The sequence below is a fragment of the Staurois parvus genome, unplaced genomic scaffold (genome assembly GCF_062004578.1).
Source record: "Staurois parvus isolate SC_StPar_1 unplaced genomic scaffold, SC_StPar_1.0 ptg000014l, whole genome shotgun sequence".
In the NCBI taxonomy this organism is placed as follows: Eukaryota; Metazoa; Chordata; class Amphibia; order Anura; family Ranidae; genus Staurois; species Staurois parvus.
In genome coordinates this window covers 16120844-16141837 of record NW_028317810.1, presented here as the reverse complement: position 1 = coordinate 16141837, position 20994 = coordinate 16120844, and the positions used below count along the sequence as shown (strand labels likewise).

Below are 20994 nucleotides of genomic sequence, written 5' to 3'. Positions count from 1 at the left end.
TTGATTTTTCAGGCTTGTTCAATACTCACATCCTCACTAAGGTATGCCTCATAGTAGTCTTCTCCTCTAAGGAGGGTACTGATCCTGCATTGCTCCCCCTACTGTGTCAAGGAAGGAAGGACAAACTGTGTTAAAGAAAGGCAGGACGAACTGTCCACATACTGTAGTAGGGACTATTATAAAGAGTTAATCTTGTTGCTGCAGGATGGTCAATCTAATTAATGTAACAAAAAACATGAATATTAACCACACAGGAACAGAGCATGCATTCTTTAATTGTAGAGTGTCCATTTATTCAGCATGCTCAGATGTAGGTGCAGGCCCCTTTAACTCCATTTCCCACATCTCCCTGGGTTCATAGATATGCTCAGAGAAGATAAGTTCCTCAGCTTCCCTCCTTCAACAGCTCAGAGGCCACACCTGCTAAGGCCAAGATAGATGGGAAAGTGATCTATAGCCAGGTGGGTGGTTTTCCACTCTCAAAACTCAAGTTGCTTTTGGTGTTCTGAACTGTTTTACTGATGTAGTGATTATTAGCTAGACTCTTTGTTGTTACAGAATCTTATGGAGACTATGCTATGCAGCCACATGTTACCCTGATTGAGCCTTTTGCTGCAAAGAATCCATGTTTGTGTAGCTTTCATAGTCTATTTTGTATTATTCTGCAGTATATCTATGCTCCTTGTTATCCTGAATCTTTTTGAACCTATTTTGCAGTATTATATAACAAAATAATTATGCGCTAAATGTCTTAATCACAGAAAAGATAAAGCAGCTGACATAAAATTGCTGGTGACAATGAAAATGAAAAACTATAAAACATGTAGCACTTAATCTCTCATAATAAACATATTCATCATGAAATGAAAGAAAAGTCTTAAAAGGAAAAAAGCCCTTAAGAATATGAAGAAATCTTCTATATATGAAATTTGAAAAAGGGTGATTAGCTGTCCCAAAGAGGGAGAGAAAAAGTCCTCCACCAATAACATACACAGCCTCTTACCAGATGGTAAGACCACAGGTTATGCGGCTTTACACAGCGTTTATGGTCAATCAAATGGAAGAGTAGGACCAGACAACTTCTCCACCTGAAGGCTCCTCCACAGCTCACACTACAAAGGTTGTACTTCAAAATAGTGGTTTGCAAACATAGGGATGGAAATATGGAACCATAGGACTTTTCAACCAAAAGACAACTCCTCAGTTTATAACATAGAGATTTTACTTCATTAAACCATCTCAGGATATTAGGGTGCATGTAAGAGAGAAACAAAGGTTCCTCATGGCATAATATTAAGAAAAAGCCATGTCTATTAGAAGAAATGCACTTACACACAAACAGTAGTAAAAGCATATAGATTTGCTGTTGTTTCCAACCAACAAAATGGCAGCGGTACGTGGCGTAATGACATCAGAGGACGTAACTCCAACCAACGTGTTTCATCATAAATGGTGTCATCAGGGGCATGATTTTGCTATATTGCTTTTAACTTTGCACTTGTTTAGTAAAATGCAGTTTACAGTTTCTACCTGTCTGATCATTCAGCCAATTACCTATTCTGTTAAACTTGATGTCTACAAACAGGATCAGTCAGGTCATACAATATTGATGAGAGTGACGCGACAGCAGTGCCTTATAGTACTGCCTCCAAGGGAAGAAGGAAGAAGGCAACCTACCTCCCCTACAATAGTGACCCCCTTATTACCGGCAGAATTCCTGCCACAACAATTGCCCAAGTACACAGGGCCATGTCACAGCTAGAGGAGGAACCAGGGAGGTTAGTCCTGCCTTTCACTGGAAGACAGGGACAAGACAGTTAACTGCTGAGAAGTGGTTTTTAGCCAAGTGACAACATTAGAGAACCTTACAGCCCACTTTATTGTCACAAAACAGATAGCGAGAGAGTCTATTCCACAGCAGAGATACGCATTAGGAAGAAAGGCTGAGTAGAATGGCCGACCTGCTGTATGCAGATGTATGGCTAAAGAAGCAGTTTGTAGATGGACTGTTGTCTGGGAAATAAGAGAAACCTTGCAAGAGAAAGATTTAAATTACCCCAATTTGAAGTTCCACAAACTGTTAGATGTGGCCATAGCATTTCAGGAGCAGAAACGCAAACAGCTTAGCTCATGAGAGCTGGCCATGTGCTAATTTACAGAAGGGTTAGCTAGACATAGTTATGGCCCATCCATGAAGGCGAACACAGTCACCATTTCTGTGCTAAGGCTGTCAAGTTGGGCCATCTTTAGAGAGACTGCTGTGGGTGCAGGATCTCAGACAGAAAGATGGGGTGACAAAATGTACCTCTGGGAGGGGGTGGCCAAAGGTGACATTGAGCATGAATCTCATCTGAATATGAGTGTTGATATGCTAAAGGGCACCCTGCACACTTGGGCAAACCGAAAGATATCATACAACTGCTGCATACTTTGAAAGCACTAAAAGACCCTGATGAGTGCTATGTAGACATCTGCGAAGAAACTGACATTGTCAGGATTCCCTTTGAGGTGAAGGCTGTGGTACCATCTAATCAAAAATTCATGTCAGCTTAGCTCTTGTTCACAACTGTGTGGATTTGAAGTCACACTACTTCAACACAACTTCAACACTGCGGGCAGTCACTGAACAATATTAGAAGTCCTCCTGCGCTTGGGTGAACCTGTGGCTAAAGCTGCTAGCACCTAACCATATACCAAAAAATGGTCAATCCAAAGTGTAAAATGTGGTGCTGCGCTAATAAATAAACTATATGGTAATTGCAATGTGAATAAGTGAACAGTATAAATAAATGAGTGAACAATACCCCCCTATAAATCAATACTATAATGACTCAGTGACCATATCAACAACATAAGTGAAATAAACCCCAAACTAAACACCTGCAATGCCTCTGAATGCTTTGCTAAGTGCCTGACGGGAGTCAAGTTCCAGTTCAAGGTCTGGATTGGAAAACAATCCATTGCATTTCTAAGCAGCTAAACTTAACACTCTGGAGCAAAACTGGTCAACCTGCCCAACAAAGTTTGATTTTCTTTCTGCATTATCACCCTGGAAAGAGCAACAAGGCAGCAAATGTCCTATTGCAGTAGCCACTATCCAGGCCCAGCAAGTTGTGGATGAAGAAGGAGACTTGACTAGAGGAAGCCTAAGAGTATGCCTCTAGTGAACCCTCTCCATGCACTAGAGGAATATATATTGGCAGAGATACAGAGAGAGGACCCACTGGTTGCCACCTAATAGAGGAGATATGGCTACGGTGGTGGTCCAGTCCCAAAGAAAGTTTGAAGCTACTACCAGAAACCAACATATTCTGAGTAAGTGGTGACACAGTGTCTTGAGGGATGGTGGTCTGTACAGCACAATAATGCTGCCCCATGACTCATCAGCTTACTGTCAAGGTCCAAGGTCTAGGGTCCATCCTGTGGCCATTTACTCGCCATGCTTAAATGCAGGTGCAGGCCCATTTAACTCCAACTCTCCCCCCCCCCCAGAACCCTTGGGTTCCTGAAAATGCCCAGGTAAGATACGTTCTTTTGGTTTTCCTTCCTTAGCAGCAAAAAAAGGCCACATCCGATGAGACAGGGAAAGCTGGGCAAGTGATCTGCAGTCAGGCCAGAACTGATGTGTGGGGAGCCGGACAGGAGTCTAATAATATGCAGATTTTCTGGAAGATCCAGCTACTGTGCGTAGTGCCTCCAATGTGCTACAACAGTTCTCCACTTCCAGTGAGGTTGCCCTTGTTCTTGGGCCTTGGATCTATAGAGCTGTTAGCTCATGTTACCAGAGCTAACCTTGACTTCACACTTCACCAAGAGGGATATTGTTTATGAGGATAATCACATGTAGCTGTTTGCATTCTGTAATACTTTACTGAAGTAGTGACTGTTGTTATAGAGTTTTATAGTGACTATGCTATGCAGCCACATGTTATCTTGATTGAACCACATTGACATTGCTGTGAAAAGTATGTTTGTTCAGCTTTCATAATCTGTTTTGTAATATTCTGTAGTGTATGCATGACCTTTGCCATCATGAACCTATTTTGCATTATTGCTTCCAACTTTTCGTCTGTGTAGTAAACTGCAAGTTAAAGGTATTTCCTGCCTGATCATTCATTTAATTAACTTTTCTATTAAAATCCTTTTTGCATATTAATAACAACATCACAGCAGCAGGAGTATGAAAAAAAAGATTTAAAAAAATTATTATTTATTTATATATTAGGTACTGGCCACAAGAAATAAAGGAATTAATAAATACATTTATAAAATACAAAACTACCATACAATCCCTTTATGTAGATATAAAGGAAGCAGGGTAACCTGTATCAGAAGGTTGGATGAAAGATTGATATGGTAGACCTCATGCCAGGTTTTAGATAACCAAATAGTTTTATTAACTTGCAAAGGAATAACCAAGGATAAAGTTTAGACATTTTTTCATTTCTACTGACAAAATATCCAGTTATATAATTGAAAGCAGAGCTATGGACAAAACCTAATATGTTAACTGGGCTACCATTAGGATTAACAATCTGTTTTTCCTGGTGCCTTTTTATTATTATAAAATATCTGGTGATCCTGTCAGCAGAACTGTTCAGAACTGTTCCTAATGCATTTCCTTTAATGGGGTAATAGTGCTACCTTCTGGTTTGTAAAGTACTGCAGTGCTGTGACTATTGTGCCACTGGGCCAGCTAGAACTAGTGAAATTATGTTAGTGATGGAGCAATCACTGGTGATTGACCAGACTCTAGCTAGGCAATGGATGGCCGGCAACACCTAGTGCCATCCACTATTTATGGGTAATGTAGTTCCAGGAGAGGCTTTCAAATTCTAAGGAAATGATGTGCAAACTTGCCTAGTTTCTTCTCCAGCATTTGGCAGCAGGTACAGGGTTGCCAAAAGTTGTTTTAATGTAATATTAAGGTAATGCTAGGTATTCTAGAACAGAATTGCCAGACGATGGCTTGTAACATATGGACATGAAAAATGGCCTTTCAGATTTACATTATTTTTGTTTATATTATTCAATGTATCGGGGTAATAATAGTTATACAGGGTACAAAGTGAGTCATCTAAAGTACCAGGATCAAGGGCAAATCCATCAGTGTTGTTGGTTTTCAGAAAGCTGGCTTACTGAATGATCAGCTACTTGAAAGAGAGAATGTAAGAATGAAGCAAGACTGAAGGGACACCAAGTTATTTTTCACTGTCATCCACCTTTGTAACTGTTTTTAGCACAAGCTTAAGTAACGGCGTGAGTTAAATACACAAATTCTAGAATGGGAATTGGGAATATTAACCAGAATTCTTTTCAACCCCAATGTGTTATGCAGCTGCTACAATCAAGAGAGGATAAATAGCCACAGGGATCAGAGATTCAGTGAAGTTGGTGTGGGGAGCAGGTGTCCATATAGCGTTCATTGTAAAAAGAGGAGGCACCTCCCTCCAGATGTTGTGCTCTAGTACAGCAGATAGACATAAGGGATGTGTTCAGGATCTTGTATAGCAGGGTTTGGCAGAAACGTTACTGCTGGTTAGTACGTCAAATGCTACTATATTCAAAGGCCATGTATACATTACCATATAATGTGAAAGAGTTTACTGATAATTTCTATAAATTCATGTTTTAAAAATGCATTATACTTAAGTAACGCTTGCAATGTATTTACAGTATCTCACAGAAGTGTGTCCACCCCTCATATTTTTGTAAATATTTTATTAAATCTTTTCATGTGACAACACTGAAGAAATTACACTTTCCTACAATGTAAAGTAGTGAGTGTACAGCTTGTATAACAGTGTAAATTTGCTGTTCCCTCAAAATAACTCAACACACAGCCATTAATGTCTAAACCGCTGCCAACAAAAGTGAGTCCACCCCTAAGTGAAAATGTCCAAATTGGGCCCAAAGTGTCAATATTTTGTGTGGCCACCATTATTTTCCAGCACTGCCTTAACCCTCTTGAGCATGGAGTTCACCAGAGCTTCACAGGTTGCCACTGGAGTCCTCTTTCACTCCTTCATGACGACATCACAGAGCTGGTGGATGTTAGAGACCTTGTGCTTCTCCACCTTCCATTTGAGGATGCCCCACAGATGCTCAATAGGTTTTAGGTCTAGAGATATTCTTGGGCAGTCCACCACCTTTACCCTCAGCTTCTTTAGCAAGGTAGTGATCGTTTTGGAGGTGTGTTTTGGGTCATTATCATGTTGGAATACTGCCCTGCGGCCCAGTCTCTGAAGGGAGGGGATCATGCTCTGCTTCAGTATGTCACAGTACAAGTTGGCATTCATGGTTCCCTCAATGAACTGTAGCTCCCCAGTACCGGCAGAACTCATGCAGCCCCAGACTATGACACTCCCACCACCATGCTTGACTGTAGGCAAGACACACTTTCTTGTGCATCATCTTTAGAAGAGGCTTCCTTCTGGGATGACAGCCATGCAGACCAATTTGATGCAGTGTGCAGTGTATGGTCTGAGCACTGACAGGCTGACCCCCCACCCCTTCAACCTCTGCAGCAATGCTGGCAGCACTCATACATCTATTTCCCAAAGACAACCTCTGGATATGACACTGAGCATGTGCACTCGACTTCTTTGGTTGACCATGGTGAGGCTTGTTCTGAGTGGAACCTGTCCTGTGAAACCGCTGTATGGTCTTGGCCACCGTGCTGCAGCTCAGTTTCAGGATCTTTGCAATCTTCTTATAACCTAGGCCATCGTTATGTAGAGCAACAATTTTATTTTTCAGATCCTCAAGGAGTTATTTGCCATGAGGTGCCATGTTGAACTTCCAGTGACCAGTATGAGAGAGTGAGAGCAATAGCACCAAATGTAACACACCTGCTCCCCATTCACACCTGAGACCTTGTAACACTAACGAGTCACATGACTCCGGGGATGGAAAATGGTTAATTGGGCCCAACTTGGACATTTTCACTTAGGGGTGTACTCACTTTTATTGTCAGTGGTTTAGACATTAATGGCTGTGTGTTGAGTTATTTTGAAGGGACAGCAAATTTACACTGTTATACTGTACAAGCTGTACACTCACTACTTGTAGCAAAGTGTAATTTCTTCAGTGTTGTCACGTGAAAAGATAAAATAAAGTATTTACAAAAATGTGAGAGGTGTATTCACTTCTGTGAGATACTGCATTTTTGCAATCCAATCTCTATAGAAAAAAATTATGATAGTTTCTCATTTGCTTCATTGTCTATATTATGTAAGAAGCTTTATGTAGCATGAAACTTTCAGAAGGAAGAGTTACCAGTGTTATCCAGTAAAGCTAGGCACCAGTTTTGAAATTATAATAATTTTGAAGTTATAAAAAATAGATGCAATATATTAACAGTGAAATATTAATTCTTGCAAACTTAAATGAGAAATATAACAGGTCAGGTTAATGATTCTCAGAGATTGTACAGCCCAGCCATTGTCCTGTTTGGCCTTTCTGCAGCTCCCACCTCTTTCATGGCACTCAAGAAGGCAAAGATGCCATTACACTTTAACCCAACCAACACACATAACAAGTGACAGTGGGGAGGAGAGAATTACAACTTTTCACTTGTTCCAAAAGTGAGGTACCCCTTTATGGTAAGCTTTCAGTAAAAGACTTTGGGACCAAAGAACAAATACCTGGAAGCAATTGTAAACTAGTTACTGTCAGGAGAGTGTTTGTTATGTCTGAAGACATCAATTTAGGAAAGAAAAACATACCATTTTAGTGGCGCTCAATATATATACTGGAAAAATAAAATCCTAATATCAGCTCCTAATAAACATCTCACAAATTGATTCAAACGTAAATTTAAAAAATGTATGTTTTTAAGAGGATGTTAGTATTGATAAAGTGTAACTGCAACCTAAAGTCACTTAAAGTCACTGCTTATGTATCTGCAATGTGTTTTTTTATGTTGAGTGGAAAGGTACTTCACAAATTCAATACAATTCAAAGTTTTTAAAATCTGTTTTTTTTTATTAGATGGATGATGACAGAATGGAGTCCGTGTTCAAAAACCTGTGGTAAAGGAATTCAGAATCGACAGACAGCATGCACACAGCAGCTTAGAAATGGATCTCTGATCACAGCTTGGGAAAAAGACTGCCCTGGATATAAGCCTGCATCAACCCAGCGCTGTGAGGGCCAGGACTGTATGACAGTGTGGGAGGCCGGAGTGTGGTCTGAGGTGTAGTAATACACTTGAAGAACATAAATAGGATGGATCTGTTTCAATTTAGTTATATTTAGTGCTCCACTCAAAAGAATATTGTGTCAGCAAAGTGTTGTCAATGGTTTAAAAAGCACCTTTATTAGAAAACTTCTCATCTTTTTCAGGGTGAATGGTGGAATGGTGATCAGGACTGGAAGTCTTGCCCTTATTGCTCTGATGCAAAGATTCAGCCAATTAAGCCTTGTAGTTTTCTGGACAGGCCTAATTCATAAAGTTTTACACATGGATAACGGTCTTTGTTTTTAGCCAAGAGACTGTAAATGTCAAATTACATGGGATTCAGCTTCAAGAACTGAGCCCCATCTCTCTCATAAATAAATGCTATTCGTTAAGAATAGAGAAAAGATTAAACTAAGGGTAAAGAACAAGCAAGTTTGATTGGACATACACAGGCTTCTTTATGATTGGTAGCCATAGATCACTGCTTAGGCTGCTTATAATTACCGTATTTTTCGCTCCATAAGACGCACTTTTTTCCCCAGAAAATATGGGGGAAAATGTCTCTGCGTCTTATGGAGCGAATACTGACAGTCCTCCACCTGTCACTGCCGCCGTGTTAGTACCAGCGGCTGTCCCCTCCCACTGCAGCCTGTCACCAATGCTCTCCCTGCCTTATCCCTTCTCTCTCCAGATAATGACAGTCCTCCACCTGTCACCACCGCCGTGTTAGGGCCAGCGGCTGTCCCCTCCCACTGCAGCCTGTCACTGACATTCTCCCTACCTTATCCCGTCTCTCAGCGGGCTGTCCCCGCAGCTCTTCATAGTAGGCAGTCCCCCGCCGAACCCAGCTCTGCCGGTCCGCGCTGTCCTCGGAGCTCCTCGCTGCTCCTGGCATGTCTGTGTACTGCCCTCTGTGCTCTGCAGTCCGGTCTGCAGGTGTGGCCTGTCCTTACAGCTCCTCCCCTTTCCTGGCATGTGTCCATAGTGCGCTCCCTGCTCTGCAGTCCGGTCCTGTCTGCTGGTGTGGCCTGTCCTCAGAGCTCAGTGCGCCCCCTGCCTTCTGTAAGTTAAAAATGACATGCTGGGAGTTGTAGTCCTTTTCCTTGATGTATGGTGTCAGATCATTTGATATTCTGGGTGGTGGGAACTTTATATGATGTAGTATGTCCGCAGTCTCTGGTCATCTGTACTGTGTCCGCAGTCTCTGGTCGTCCCCTGTACTGTGTCCGCAGTCTCTGGTCATCTCCTGTACTGTGTCTGCAGTCTCTGGTCATCCCCTGTACTGTGTCTGCAGTCTCTGGTCATCCCCTGTACTGTGTCTGCAGTCTCTGGTCATCTCCTGTACTATGTCCGCAGTCTCTGGTCATCTCCTGTACTATGTCCACAGTCTCTGGTCATCTCCTGTACTATGTCCGCAGTCTCTGGTCATTTCTTGTAGTACGTCCGCAGTCTCTGGCCATCCCCTGTACTGTCCGCAGTCTCTTGGTCATCCCCTGTACTGTGTCCGCAGTCTCTGGTCATTTCTTGTAGTACGTCCGCAGTATCTTGGTCATCCCCTATACTGTCCGCAGTCTCTGGTCATCTCCTGTACTGTGCCCGCAGTCTCTGGTCATCTCCTGTACTGTGTCCGCAGTCTCTGGTCATCTCCTGTACTGTGTCCGCAGTCTCTGGTCATCTTCTGTAGTACGTCCGCAGTCTCTGGTCATCTCCTATAGTACGTCTGCAGTCTCTGGTCATCTCCTGTAGTATGTCCGCAGTCTCTGGTCATCTCCTGTACTATGTCTGCAGTCTCTGGTCATCTCCTGTACTGTGTCCGCAGTCTCTGGTCATTTCCTGTAATGTGTCTGCAGTCTATTGGTTCAGAATATTTTTTTTCTTGTTTTCCGCCTCTAAAACCTAGGTGCGTCTTATGGTCAGGTGCGTCTTATGGAGCGAAAAATACGGTACTCTTGATATAGTATAATTTAATTAGACAATGTTTGACCTTCTAAATGAAGATATTGCTGCTATCTATTCATTCATAAAGCTACTTGTGGTAACATAGCAACAATGTTTTTTTTTTAGTGCTCCTTAAAGTGTGGTAAGGGTGTAAGACATCGAACTGTGAGATGCACAAACCCTCGAAAGAAATGCATGATATCTACAAGACCAAAAGAAATGGAAGACTGTGAAGATTATTCCAAGTGTTACATATGGAGAACAGGAGACTGGTCTAAGGTGAACTTTCATTATATATATTTAGATGAGGATAAGAATGTTTCACTACTTATTTACTTTATTGTTTTTGATATACTTAAAAACCATATTAGCTGATGCTTTGAAAAGATGTTTAAAAATGTTGTTGAATCAGTGTTGCTATGCGCATTTATTTAGCTCTAATCATTTATTAATGCTTCATCTACATGTCTTGGTAGAAGAAGTACTTAAAGAGTAGTTGAAAACTTGACCAAGCAGGTGTAATCACTGAACCCATGAAATGTACCACTACAGATAATGGAACCCCTTTTCAAAATTGTGATGGTGATGATCCTGATGATTCTTCCTTTGTATCTGATGTTAGGAATGTTAGCTCTTCTAGACAGAATAGTTCCTAGAAGGTCAGGGTTAATGGAAGCCTCTCCAACTATTAATAATACAGTACCAGATCTGAGTTATCTTCACATGCACACAAATTTTGTACACAGGACCCATAGCAGCCACTGCATGGAGTATATGAGCCATTGGCTGAGAACCTGTGGTCTATGAGATGGTTCGTCATAGACATCTATTACTACAGTCACATAATGATGTCACAACTCAGCAATCATTGCATGCTATCAGCAGCCAAAGTGTGCACTCTTAATATATTGTATATGATGATTTTCATGTCACATTTAATGGGATGGTTTTCTTCTTCATTTAAGATCGCACTGCAATATAAAATTGTTATTCAGTGTATTGACTTATTCCCTTCACTATAACTAAGGGGCCAAGATGAACCTCTGAAAAACAACCCCACACCATAATCCCCCCTCCACCAAACTTTACACTTGGCACAATGCAGTCAGGCAAGTACCGTTCTCCTGGCAAACTCAGACATGCCCTTCGGATTGCCAGACAGAGAAGCGTAATTCATCACTCCAGAGAACACATCTCCACCACCAAACTCAGACATGTCCATCGGATTGCGAGACAGAGAGCGTAATTCGTCACTCCAGAGAACATATCTCCACCACTCTAGAGTCAAGTGGTGGCATACTTTACACCACTGCATTCAACACTTTGCATTGCACTTGGTGATGTAAGGCTTGGATGCAACTGATCGACCATGGAAACCCATTCCATGAAGCTCTCTACACGCTGTTCTTGTGCTAATCTGAAGACCACATGACATTTGGATGTCTTTAGCTATTGCCTCTGCAGACAGTTGGTGACTTCTGCTACTGTGCGCTTCAGCATGCACTGACCCCGCTCTGTCATTTTACATGGCCTACCACCTCATGGCTGAGTTGCTGTTGTTTCCAGTTGCTTCTACTTTGTTATAATACCACTAACAGTTGACCGTGGAATATTTAATAACAAGGAAATTTCACAGATGAACTTATTGCAAAGGTGGCAACCTATCACGGTACCACACTTGAATTCAGTGAGCTTCTGAGAGCAACCCATTCTTTCACAAATGTTTGTAGCAGTCTGCATGCCTAGGGGCTTGAATTTTATACACCTGTGGCCATGGAGGTGATTGGTACACCTGAATCCAATGATTTGGAGGGATGGTTCAATACTTTTGACAATATGGTGTATATATATATATATATATATATATATTTATATAAAACTATATGATATAAAAAAAATGTAAAAACAGCCCAAATATTTTGTTTCGGAATGTTTTTTAGGCTGAATAAAAATTAGCTTCTGCTGACTGGAGACACTTCCTTACCTTATCCCACTAAAGTTGTCCATCCCTCTACCTTATGATAGACAACAGTGTCATGTTGTCTGCACATCTGTGTGTGTGAACTGGCTTACCTGCCTTAATGTTTGTGAATCTGGTCAGTTAATTGTGTTATTCACATGCTCCTGTCACACTGCATAGCTTGAAGGGTGACCCTATTCTACCTGTTATGAATAAGGCACACACCTCTTTGACCACAGTCTGCTAACTGGAGAATGAAGCATTAGCATACTAACAGCCCTGTGCAATGCAATGAAGCCCTAAAAGGCTTATTCTTTTGGCTCTCCGTTTCATAGATTAATTGTTAAGGGTTTACAGGAAGCTAAAATAAAGACAAATCCAAGGTGCCTAAACTTTATTTAAAACATGTTTCATAATTTATTCTTATATTTGCCTGGAGTTCAGCTTTAAAGATACCCTATCAGTCTCCTGAAGTTGCCAGCAATGAAAGAGCTGTCGTTTTCCCATCTCTCCAGAGGTCCATGTCTCCTGCCTTTGAATTGTTCCAGTGTCGCATCCTAGGAAGACTCTTTGGCATTTCCAGAAATGTTGAATGCCAAAGAGTCTAATGGAGAATGCAGTTCTGGAACAGAGGGGAGTTAAGAGACATGGACTACCGGAGAGGTGAGTAGCTTTCCTATTGCAGATACTGTACATCAGATAAAAAACTTTCAGAGTCTGGCTGTGTCTTTTTAAAGACTGATTCTATTTCTTCTGACAGGTCATGCAACACACAGGGTTCTGTACCCTTTTGATTTTACTGTGATGGAGGGCGGCCCTCAGTGACGCAGAGAACAGCACTGATGTTTTTTTACGTCAGCATTGTTCTCCGCAGCATTATACTGTAAGCCCAGAGCAATGCGATGATGCACCTGCATGGGATATCCATGATGCAATGCACTCTAAGGAAGTGGGATAATGCTGGGAGTCAGTCAACCCACAAGAGGACTGGCAATAGATGTGGCAGGCGCAGCACCCTTTGGTGCCTAGTGCGCTGTGGCATTAGAAAAATTATGCAATTGCTGTTTCTTTGTTTGATTGGACTGACTTTACTCTGTAATTCCTCCAATGCCGTTCTGTGGATGCAGTAGGTTTAAAGAGAACACCGAATGTTTTAGTTAACTTCTTTAATAACTTCAATCTTCTTCATATAACACTGCTTACAATGGCTTATTTCATTTATCTTACAATGGTTTAATTCGTATTACATTGGGTTGATTCAATAGCTTATCTTGATAGATTCGTTAGATTCGTTAGCTTATGTTGTTAGATTAATTCGGTAGATTGATAAATTCGATAGGTTCGGTGGAACTACAAGTAAACACACACAACAGTTTTTACACACAGATCTACCTGCACTGTTAAACCATAGAGGAACACACAAGTGCATTAAATACCTATTTGGCCTTCTCTGCCTCCATGGAGCTTCTCTAATTGGAACTTTTTCTGTTTCCTCTTCTGTCTGGTGAGCATGTGTCTCTAGAATATTCTAGTAGGGAGTTTTACACAGGCACAAATGTGAAACTGGCTGGGATTGGTTAAGGCTCTGTACAGTGTGAGGCTGGCTGTGATTGGCTCAGCTCTATACTAACTCTTAAAGGCATATTTTCCTTTTCTGCTTCTGCTAACACAATGAATATAGAAATGTCATATAACAATCAAAGACATAAATTACAGCAATGATTCTGCTTTTGGCTTTAACATATGCACATATACACTGTACTGAGGTTATTGGCAGGTTTGGTATACACATATATGTGAACCATATTAGCAACCTAGGACTGCTCTTAGCTGGCCAGCTACAATAGTCCACATAGCAATGAGTCTTTGAACACTAAGTGACAAGGAAAAGGCGAGTATTACAGCAAAGGTGGGGATACAGGGAGTATTGTAGCAGTGTTACATTTAAGTAGAGCTCATCTAATTATTAAAAAAACATGGAATTTGGCTTTAAGACTAAAAACAGCCAACTCTTAGCAGTCAGTCTGCAATAAACTTTCATTTTTCTCACCATACAAAGTTTCTGACCCATTGTTATAAGTTACTAGTCTGCATATGTGCAGCACTCTATAACTCTTTATCATTGAAGCAAAGAGTAATTGTAAAGAATTAATTTAATTAGAATCTGGGGCATACTGGCCCGAGTTTAAAGATAACTGTCAAAATCTGAAATATGTGTATTTGCTCCTATCTAAACACTGGCAGCAGCTCTTTTTATGTCTTTAATTTGGGGTAAGAACTTCTAGTAATCTTTAAATGATCTTACTCTTATCTTTTTCAAATAAATGTATGTCAAATTCTTCAGCCAAGAGCATACCAGCAACAAGGAATGTATTTTTTTTTTATATAAGGACATGCCATTTATATCACTTACAAAAGCCAAGTCTTCCGAAATATAACACAAAAGTAATACATATCCAGTCCCATTTATGTGCAGCATGTTAATGTGGAAAATTAGGACAGTTTATGGGCATTTAGGGTTGCATGCACAAGGCCACATTTGACCGTGCAGTGTAAAGACAATGGGATGGATTTAATAAAGGCAAACAGGCTGTGCACTCTGCAATTGTAATTGCACTCATTTTGCTTAGTAAATGTAGTAAAGCTTCACTTTTGTAAAGAATACCCAATCAGATGCAAGGAAAATAAAAAAGCAGCATTTTGCTTGCACGTGGCTTGATGATGGAAATCAGCAGAACTTCCCCTCTTTTACTAAGCTCCTGGGAAAATAAGTGCAACTGCATATGCCAAGTGCACTGTATATTTGCCTTTAGCAAATCCAGCCCACTGTTTCTTTCTGGTGTTCTGGATGTCCTACAGCTGCGTACAGTTGCCCATAGACATAAATAGGTAGAGGCAGCTGTACGCAGCTAGTTGCGTAAAGTAGCACAAAGGCATAATTCACTGAAGACACTTTAGGTGTGCTCGCTCCTTTCATTTCAGTAGGCGAGTGTGACAGGTAGTGCCATCTGTCAAACTGCAGGTTGCCATGGCTACAAAGTAAAGCATCAAGGCTGTGACATGTTTACAGCCTTGTTTGGCTATAATGTTAACCACTTGAATACCAGACACTTTTACCCCCTTCCTACCCAGACCAATTTTCAGGTTTCGGCGCTCTCACACTTTGAATGACAATTGAGCTGTCATGCAACAGTGTACCCAAACAAAAATTGAATAATTTTCTTCCAACAACTAGAGCTTTCTTTTGGTGGTATTTAATCACCGCCGGGGTTTTTATTTTTTGCTAAATTAACAAAAAAAAGACCAAAAAGGTTGAAAAAAAATGTTTTCTTTGTTTCTGTTTGCAAATAAATAATTGTTCTTCATAAATTGGGGCTAAGATGTATTCTGCTACATTTCTTTGATGAAAATAACCCAAATCAGTATTTATTATTTAGTTTGTAGGAAAGTTATAGAGTTCACAAACTATGGGATATATCTGAAAATTGATCAACCCTGAAGTACTGACAGCCAATCTAATTTCTTGAGGCCCAAAAATGTCAGAACAGTACAGATATCCCCCAAATGACCCCTTTTTGCAAAGTAGACAGTCTGATGTATTTCATAAGAGGCAAGGCAAGTTTTTTGAAGTTGTAATTTTTTTGTCATAATTTTTTGGAAAATGAAGTACTTTCTTCAAAAATTCTTTTCACAATTTTTATTTTTACATACTGTCACCAGTGCAGTACAGCGTCAGCATATAACTGGTGAGCGCTGATCAGGGACACTGACTGGTGACAGTACAAAAAAAAAGATATTTTTTTTCAATTATTTTCAATTTTTTTATTATTTTTTATTTTTTATAAATGTTTTCTTTTTTAAGATTTTTTTCATATTGCACTATGACCAAAGTAGTATAATGTTACCATCGGGGCGGACTGACAATTCATGGGGCCCCAAACTCAAAAAAGCCTATAAAAAAGGTACCAGGGGCATCTCATGGGGCCCTCTACTGACCCCGGGCCCTCGGGCAGTGCCCGAGTTTCCAAATGGTCAGTCCACCCCTGGTTACCATAGTAACATTAGGGGAAGTTTTAGTATTGCTTATTACATGGTCAGAACTAAAGGTGGGGATGAGTTGTGAAATTATTCTAAAGCATATCTAAATCCAAAAAGAAAAATTTTACATATTGAAATTGCAGGAAGATGTATTGCACTGCAGACACTGCGGAAATGCCAGTATAATCCTTCTATACTCTATCCAAAACTTAAAATAAAAGGTTTGGGTTTAGATACACTTTAATCCTTTTACTGCCTCCAACATAAGGTTTATGTCAGCAGCAGCATGAGCTTTTACACACACTCCTGGCTGCTATAGCTATAGCATCCAGAGCTGTGTTTTTATTTGTTGAGCCAGCTAGTGGCTTTCTGGTGTAAGTGTATCTAGCAGCTGTAAAGCCACCAAATCACTTCTGCACATCCCATAAGGTAATACGCTGTGCTTGTGTGCACTAAAATTAACTTTAGTGTATTTTTATGAAATTACGGGTTTGACAAACAGTTGCACTAATGTCATGTGATATAAACAATTTTTGAATTAATCGTCATACCTAAAATGTGCATTCAAAAAAGGCAAAAATGGCTCTAGCAGTAAAAGGGTTAAAAAGGAGCCAAACAACTATTTGATAATAAATGGCTTCATATGATCATCATCCTTCAATAAAAGAGTCATATTTTCAATATCAGTGCCAGCATTTCACAATTTCTGCCAGGGTATGCAAACTTTTGAGCACAACTGTAACCATTGTGTCTTCTGCCACTGAAGTTTGTAGAAGATACTAGGTACAAGTAGATCCAGCTCTTACCAACAATGCTGGCATTTAGACGAGACACAGGTATAGCTCTCCACTGTAGACACGTGCTAACATGATGGCTGGGCTTTGCAGTTGTTTTTGCTTTACATGTGCTCCTGAAAATGGAGCCTACGTTTCCCAGGCTGCTTCTTGTTAGAATGAGGGGTGATGGGAGAATGGAAACTTTACAGGTTCAAACACTAATAAACAAGTTCCATTATTAATATAGGATTGCCCACTTTGACCAAAAATTGTTTGTAATATTCGTTTGTGTATCCATCATTTCCTGGGGATTTATTAAGTGGGAGTGTTTTGATGGTTATTTCTATTTCTTTCGGAGAGATTGGGATAGAGATAGCGGTGAGTTGGGATGCAGAAAGTTGAGGGAGTTTAATTGTGTGTAGGAATTGTTGTGTGGATGCGAGTGTTGGTTGAATAGTGTCAGGGTTGTTTTTGAGAATGTATAAGTTTTGGTAATATTTTGCGAAAGCGTTGGCTATATCCTGTGGATTTGTAGTTAGGGTATGAGTGGTTGGGTGTTGGACTGAGGATATTTTGGATTTTAGGCGTTTTTGTTTGATCATTTTGGATAGTAGTGAATTAGCTTTGTTTCCTAATGAGTAAAATTTTACTTTCATTTTTTGGAGATTACTTATATAGTAGGAGGGATCTAAGTTTGTTTCTGTCTGTGGTGAGAGAGGAAGAGATTAAGAGATCTGTGGATTTTTTGTTCATTTCTTCTTTTTATTTGATTAAGGTGAGGAGTTCGTCAATTTGTTGGTTTCTTTGTTTGGTAATGCGGGAATTTAGTTGTATAAGAATACCTCTCATGTATGCCTTATAAGTGGACCACAGTATGGGTATAGGTATATCAGGTGTATCATTGCGTTCAAAAAATGTGTTGTGTGCATCCAATATGTGTTTCTTGTGGTCTGGATTCTTCAATAAAGTCAGATTTTGTCGCCATATTCGAGGGATTGAAGAGCGTTGATTGTGGTCAAGAGTGATGGTCATTGGAGCATGGTCCGTCCATGTTATGGTACCGATCTTTGAAGAAGTGACATGTTATAAAGTCCATTTTTGTCTGTGATGAAGAAGTCAATTCTGGAGTAGGATAGGTGGGATGGGGAATAGTAGGTGTAATCTTCTTCTGTGCTGTGTTGGCATCCCCAGGCATCGTAGAGATCCTTAGTGTGTAGAAAGTGGTTAACGGTCTGTTTGGAGGAGCGTTTGTTGGAGGAAGAGTCCAGAAGTGGATTGCCGATGATGTTGAAGTCTCCGCCAATGAGTAGTCTGCCTTTTCTGTGATGAGAGATAGTTGAATTGAGTTTGTTGTAAAATTGGAGTTGGTTGGTATTTGGACCGTAGGCAATGACCAGGGTGTACAGGATTTTGTTGATTTTGCATATCAGGATATGGTAGCGGCCTTGTGGGTCTGCTGTTTCTGAGATGTATTGAAATTGGAGGGAGTCTCTTATGGCTGTAATGACACCATTCTTTTTCTTGGAGTTTGTCACCATATATATTGAAGAAAAGTGATGGATATTGAATTTGGAAATTTTGGTGGAGGTGAAGTGGGTTTCTTGTAGAAATAGGACGTCAGTTTGTAGGGAGCGAGCTTCTTTCAGGAGTAAAGATCTCTTATAGGGAGAGTTGAGGCCTCGGACATTTAACGATGATATATTAATCATTTTGTCGGTTGTTGGCGGATTGTATGAGGTAGTGGTGTTGTTTCATAGATTGTGGGAGGAGGGTGAGTTTCTTCATGACGTAGGTGGTGGTCTTTCATAGATGTGATGTTGTGGGCTTGATTTGGTCGCTGTTTTGAGAGAGGTTTTCCATCTTGTAGTGGAGGTGTCATGTACTTGGGTAGTGAGCCTGACGTGAAGAGGCAGACCTCTCGTACAACTCCGGCTCAAGGACCGCTGAGAGAGGGACAGTGGTTGCAGGAGCACGGCGGGGTAAGAGGGCCTGAGATCTGTCCGGAGATAGCTGTTGGACTGATGAGAAGCAGACCAGAGCAGGGTGCAGATGTATCCGTGCAGGATGGATGGATGCTGGAGCACCGTGTAGAGAGAAGCAGAGTCGAGACAGATGAGCGGGGTTTGGTATTAGACGAGACAGATCAGGCTTAAACGGCAGGCAGGAGAATAGTCGGGTCACAGGCCAGGTTCAATAACAGGAGGTCGATCAAGCAGGAGCAGGCAGAAGTATAATCCAAGGACAGGCCAGACGTCAAGGCAGGAGGCAATCAATCAGAAGTCAGGAAACAGGCTGGTTTTGGCAACAGGGAACAATCACAGAAGTCAGGAACACGAGCAGGGGATAGACCATACAGCAATGAGATAACCACAGCAGACAGTTTAAATAGCCCTCTTGGTGCCAGCATTAGTGACAGGCACGTACCTGTGTGTGCGCATGCACGAGCACAGCCGCGCGGTCCTCTCTCCAGGCGCCCACACATCTGCTTGGCTTGCCAGAACCCTGCGCCTATTTGTGCACCTCGGAGCTTCACCTGTGCTACGGGCAGGCTTTTCCTGAGAGGAGGTCTTTGAACGGGGCGACTTTGAATTTGTTAACTAGTAGTGCGGAGGGGGGAGAGGGGTATAAAGGACTTGTAAAATATACAAGTAACATGTGTAGCACCATTTGCTACTGCATAACAGAGAGGCTTGTGCAAGCATGACTCGTTAGAGAGATCATGCTGGAAGAAAACTTGGAATCTGGAAATGTTCAGATAGGGGCCGTCTGCCAGCCTTAGCTGTGTGTGAAGCGATGCCCAGTTTGTTGGGTGTTTAAAGATACAGGTAGATGTGAGATTATGACCATTCTGCGTCCATTTGCTGCAGACGATTAGAGGCGGGTTGGTGAGAGTCCACCGGAATGATGTTCCATGTTTTCAGGAGTTTGATGCCTGCTTCTAGGGTTTTGATCGTGTAGAGCCTTCCTTGGTGTTTGACCGTGAGCTTCGTGGGGAAACCCCATTGGTACCCGATTCCATGGTTCCGCAGTACTTTCGTTATGGTGACAAGCTTCTTGCGGTTGAGGAGTGTAGCTTTGGATAGGTCAGCAAATAATTTGATATTTGCTTGGGTTGCTGGAATTGAAGTAGAATTTCTAGCAGCTATCATTATTTTCTTTTTCACGTGATAGCAATGTATGCGCCAATGTATCTCTGGGTACTGCGGCCGGTAGGAATGACGGTTTGGGTATTCTGTGTGCGCGGTCTATGGTGAGCTCTACATCTGTGAGTGTAGGAATAAGGTGTTTCATGAATTGTTGAATATATGGGACTATGGCGTCCATAGTAATGGAATCAGGGATACCACGGATTTTGATGTTATTTCGCCTGGAGCAGTCTTCTAGGTCTGCCAGTTTGAGATTGATTTGCTCAATATAAGCTTCTATTAGATCATTTTTTTTTCTCAATATGGCGAATACGGTGTTCTTGTTTTTGTACTGTATTTGAGATTTGGGATAATGTCACCATCAGATCATTGTGCAATGTTTGTCGCAGAGAAAGAAGCATATTTTTCATGGAAATTTCTGCGATAGGTTGGTCAGAGGCAGGAAAAGTTTCAATTAAAGATGGAGAGTTGTTTTCAGGCGTTGTAGTTGAGAAGGAAGGCTGTCTGTCAGAAGTGATGTCTGTGTCCAGTCTAGGTCTAGATTTAGCAGGACTGCTAGTTGTAGGAGACAGGGGAGGAGGGGACTCACCCGGGCCTCCTGGGTACAGTGGTGCCTTTAGCCTGGGATCCGGATTGTATGCTGTGCTGTCCCCTTCATGTGAGGAGAGGCTGCTTGTTATGCAGCCGGCGCCATCTTGGCTGCAGGGGCTGAGAGCAGGGAAGAAGCTTGTCTTTGCGATGTCGGGTCATAGCTATAGAGGGTTCCGTGACCCTTAACTATTGATTTGTGATGCGGATGTCCCCTGGGACCAGAGTGAGCTGCGCTACTGCTGGCGGGTGGACGGAGCTCTCCTTAGTGAGCGTCCATCTTGGAGCCGGCCGCGCATGCACCCCCCTTGTCACAATTTAGCCTGCAGTTTTTCTGCCTGTGTAATTTTTACTCCTATGCTGCAG

The 20994-nt window shown here is 41.4% G+C and overlaps 1 protein-coding gene across 1 annotated transcript in view; it reads left to right on the top strand.

The window, feature by feature from the left end:
* ADAMTS19 (ADAM metallopeptidase with thrombospondin type 1 motif 19) overlaps positions 1 to 20994 on the top strand; it is a 275226-nt gene that overhangs the window by 239580 nt on the left and 14652 nt on the right. Inside the window, exons 20-21 of the mRNA XM_089677700.1 lie at positions 7993 to 8197; positions 10247 to 10399. Of these exons, the coding sequence (XP_089533826.1) occupies positions 7993 to 8197; positions 10247 to 10399 (358 nt within the window). The remainder of the gene's footprint in view (positions 1 to 7992; positions 8198 to 10246; positions 10400 to 20994) is intronic.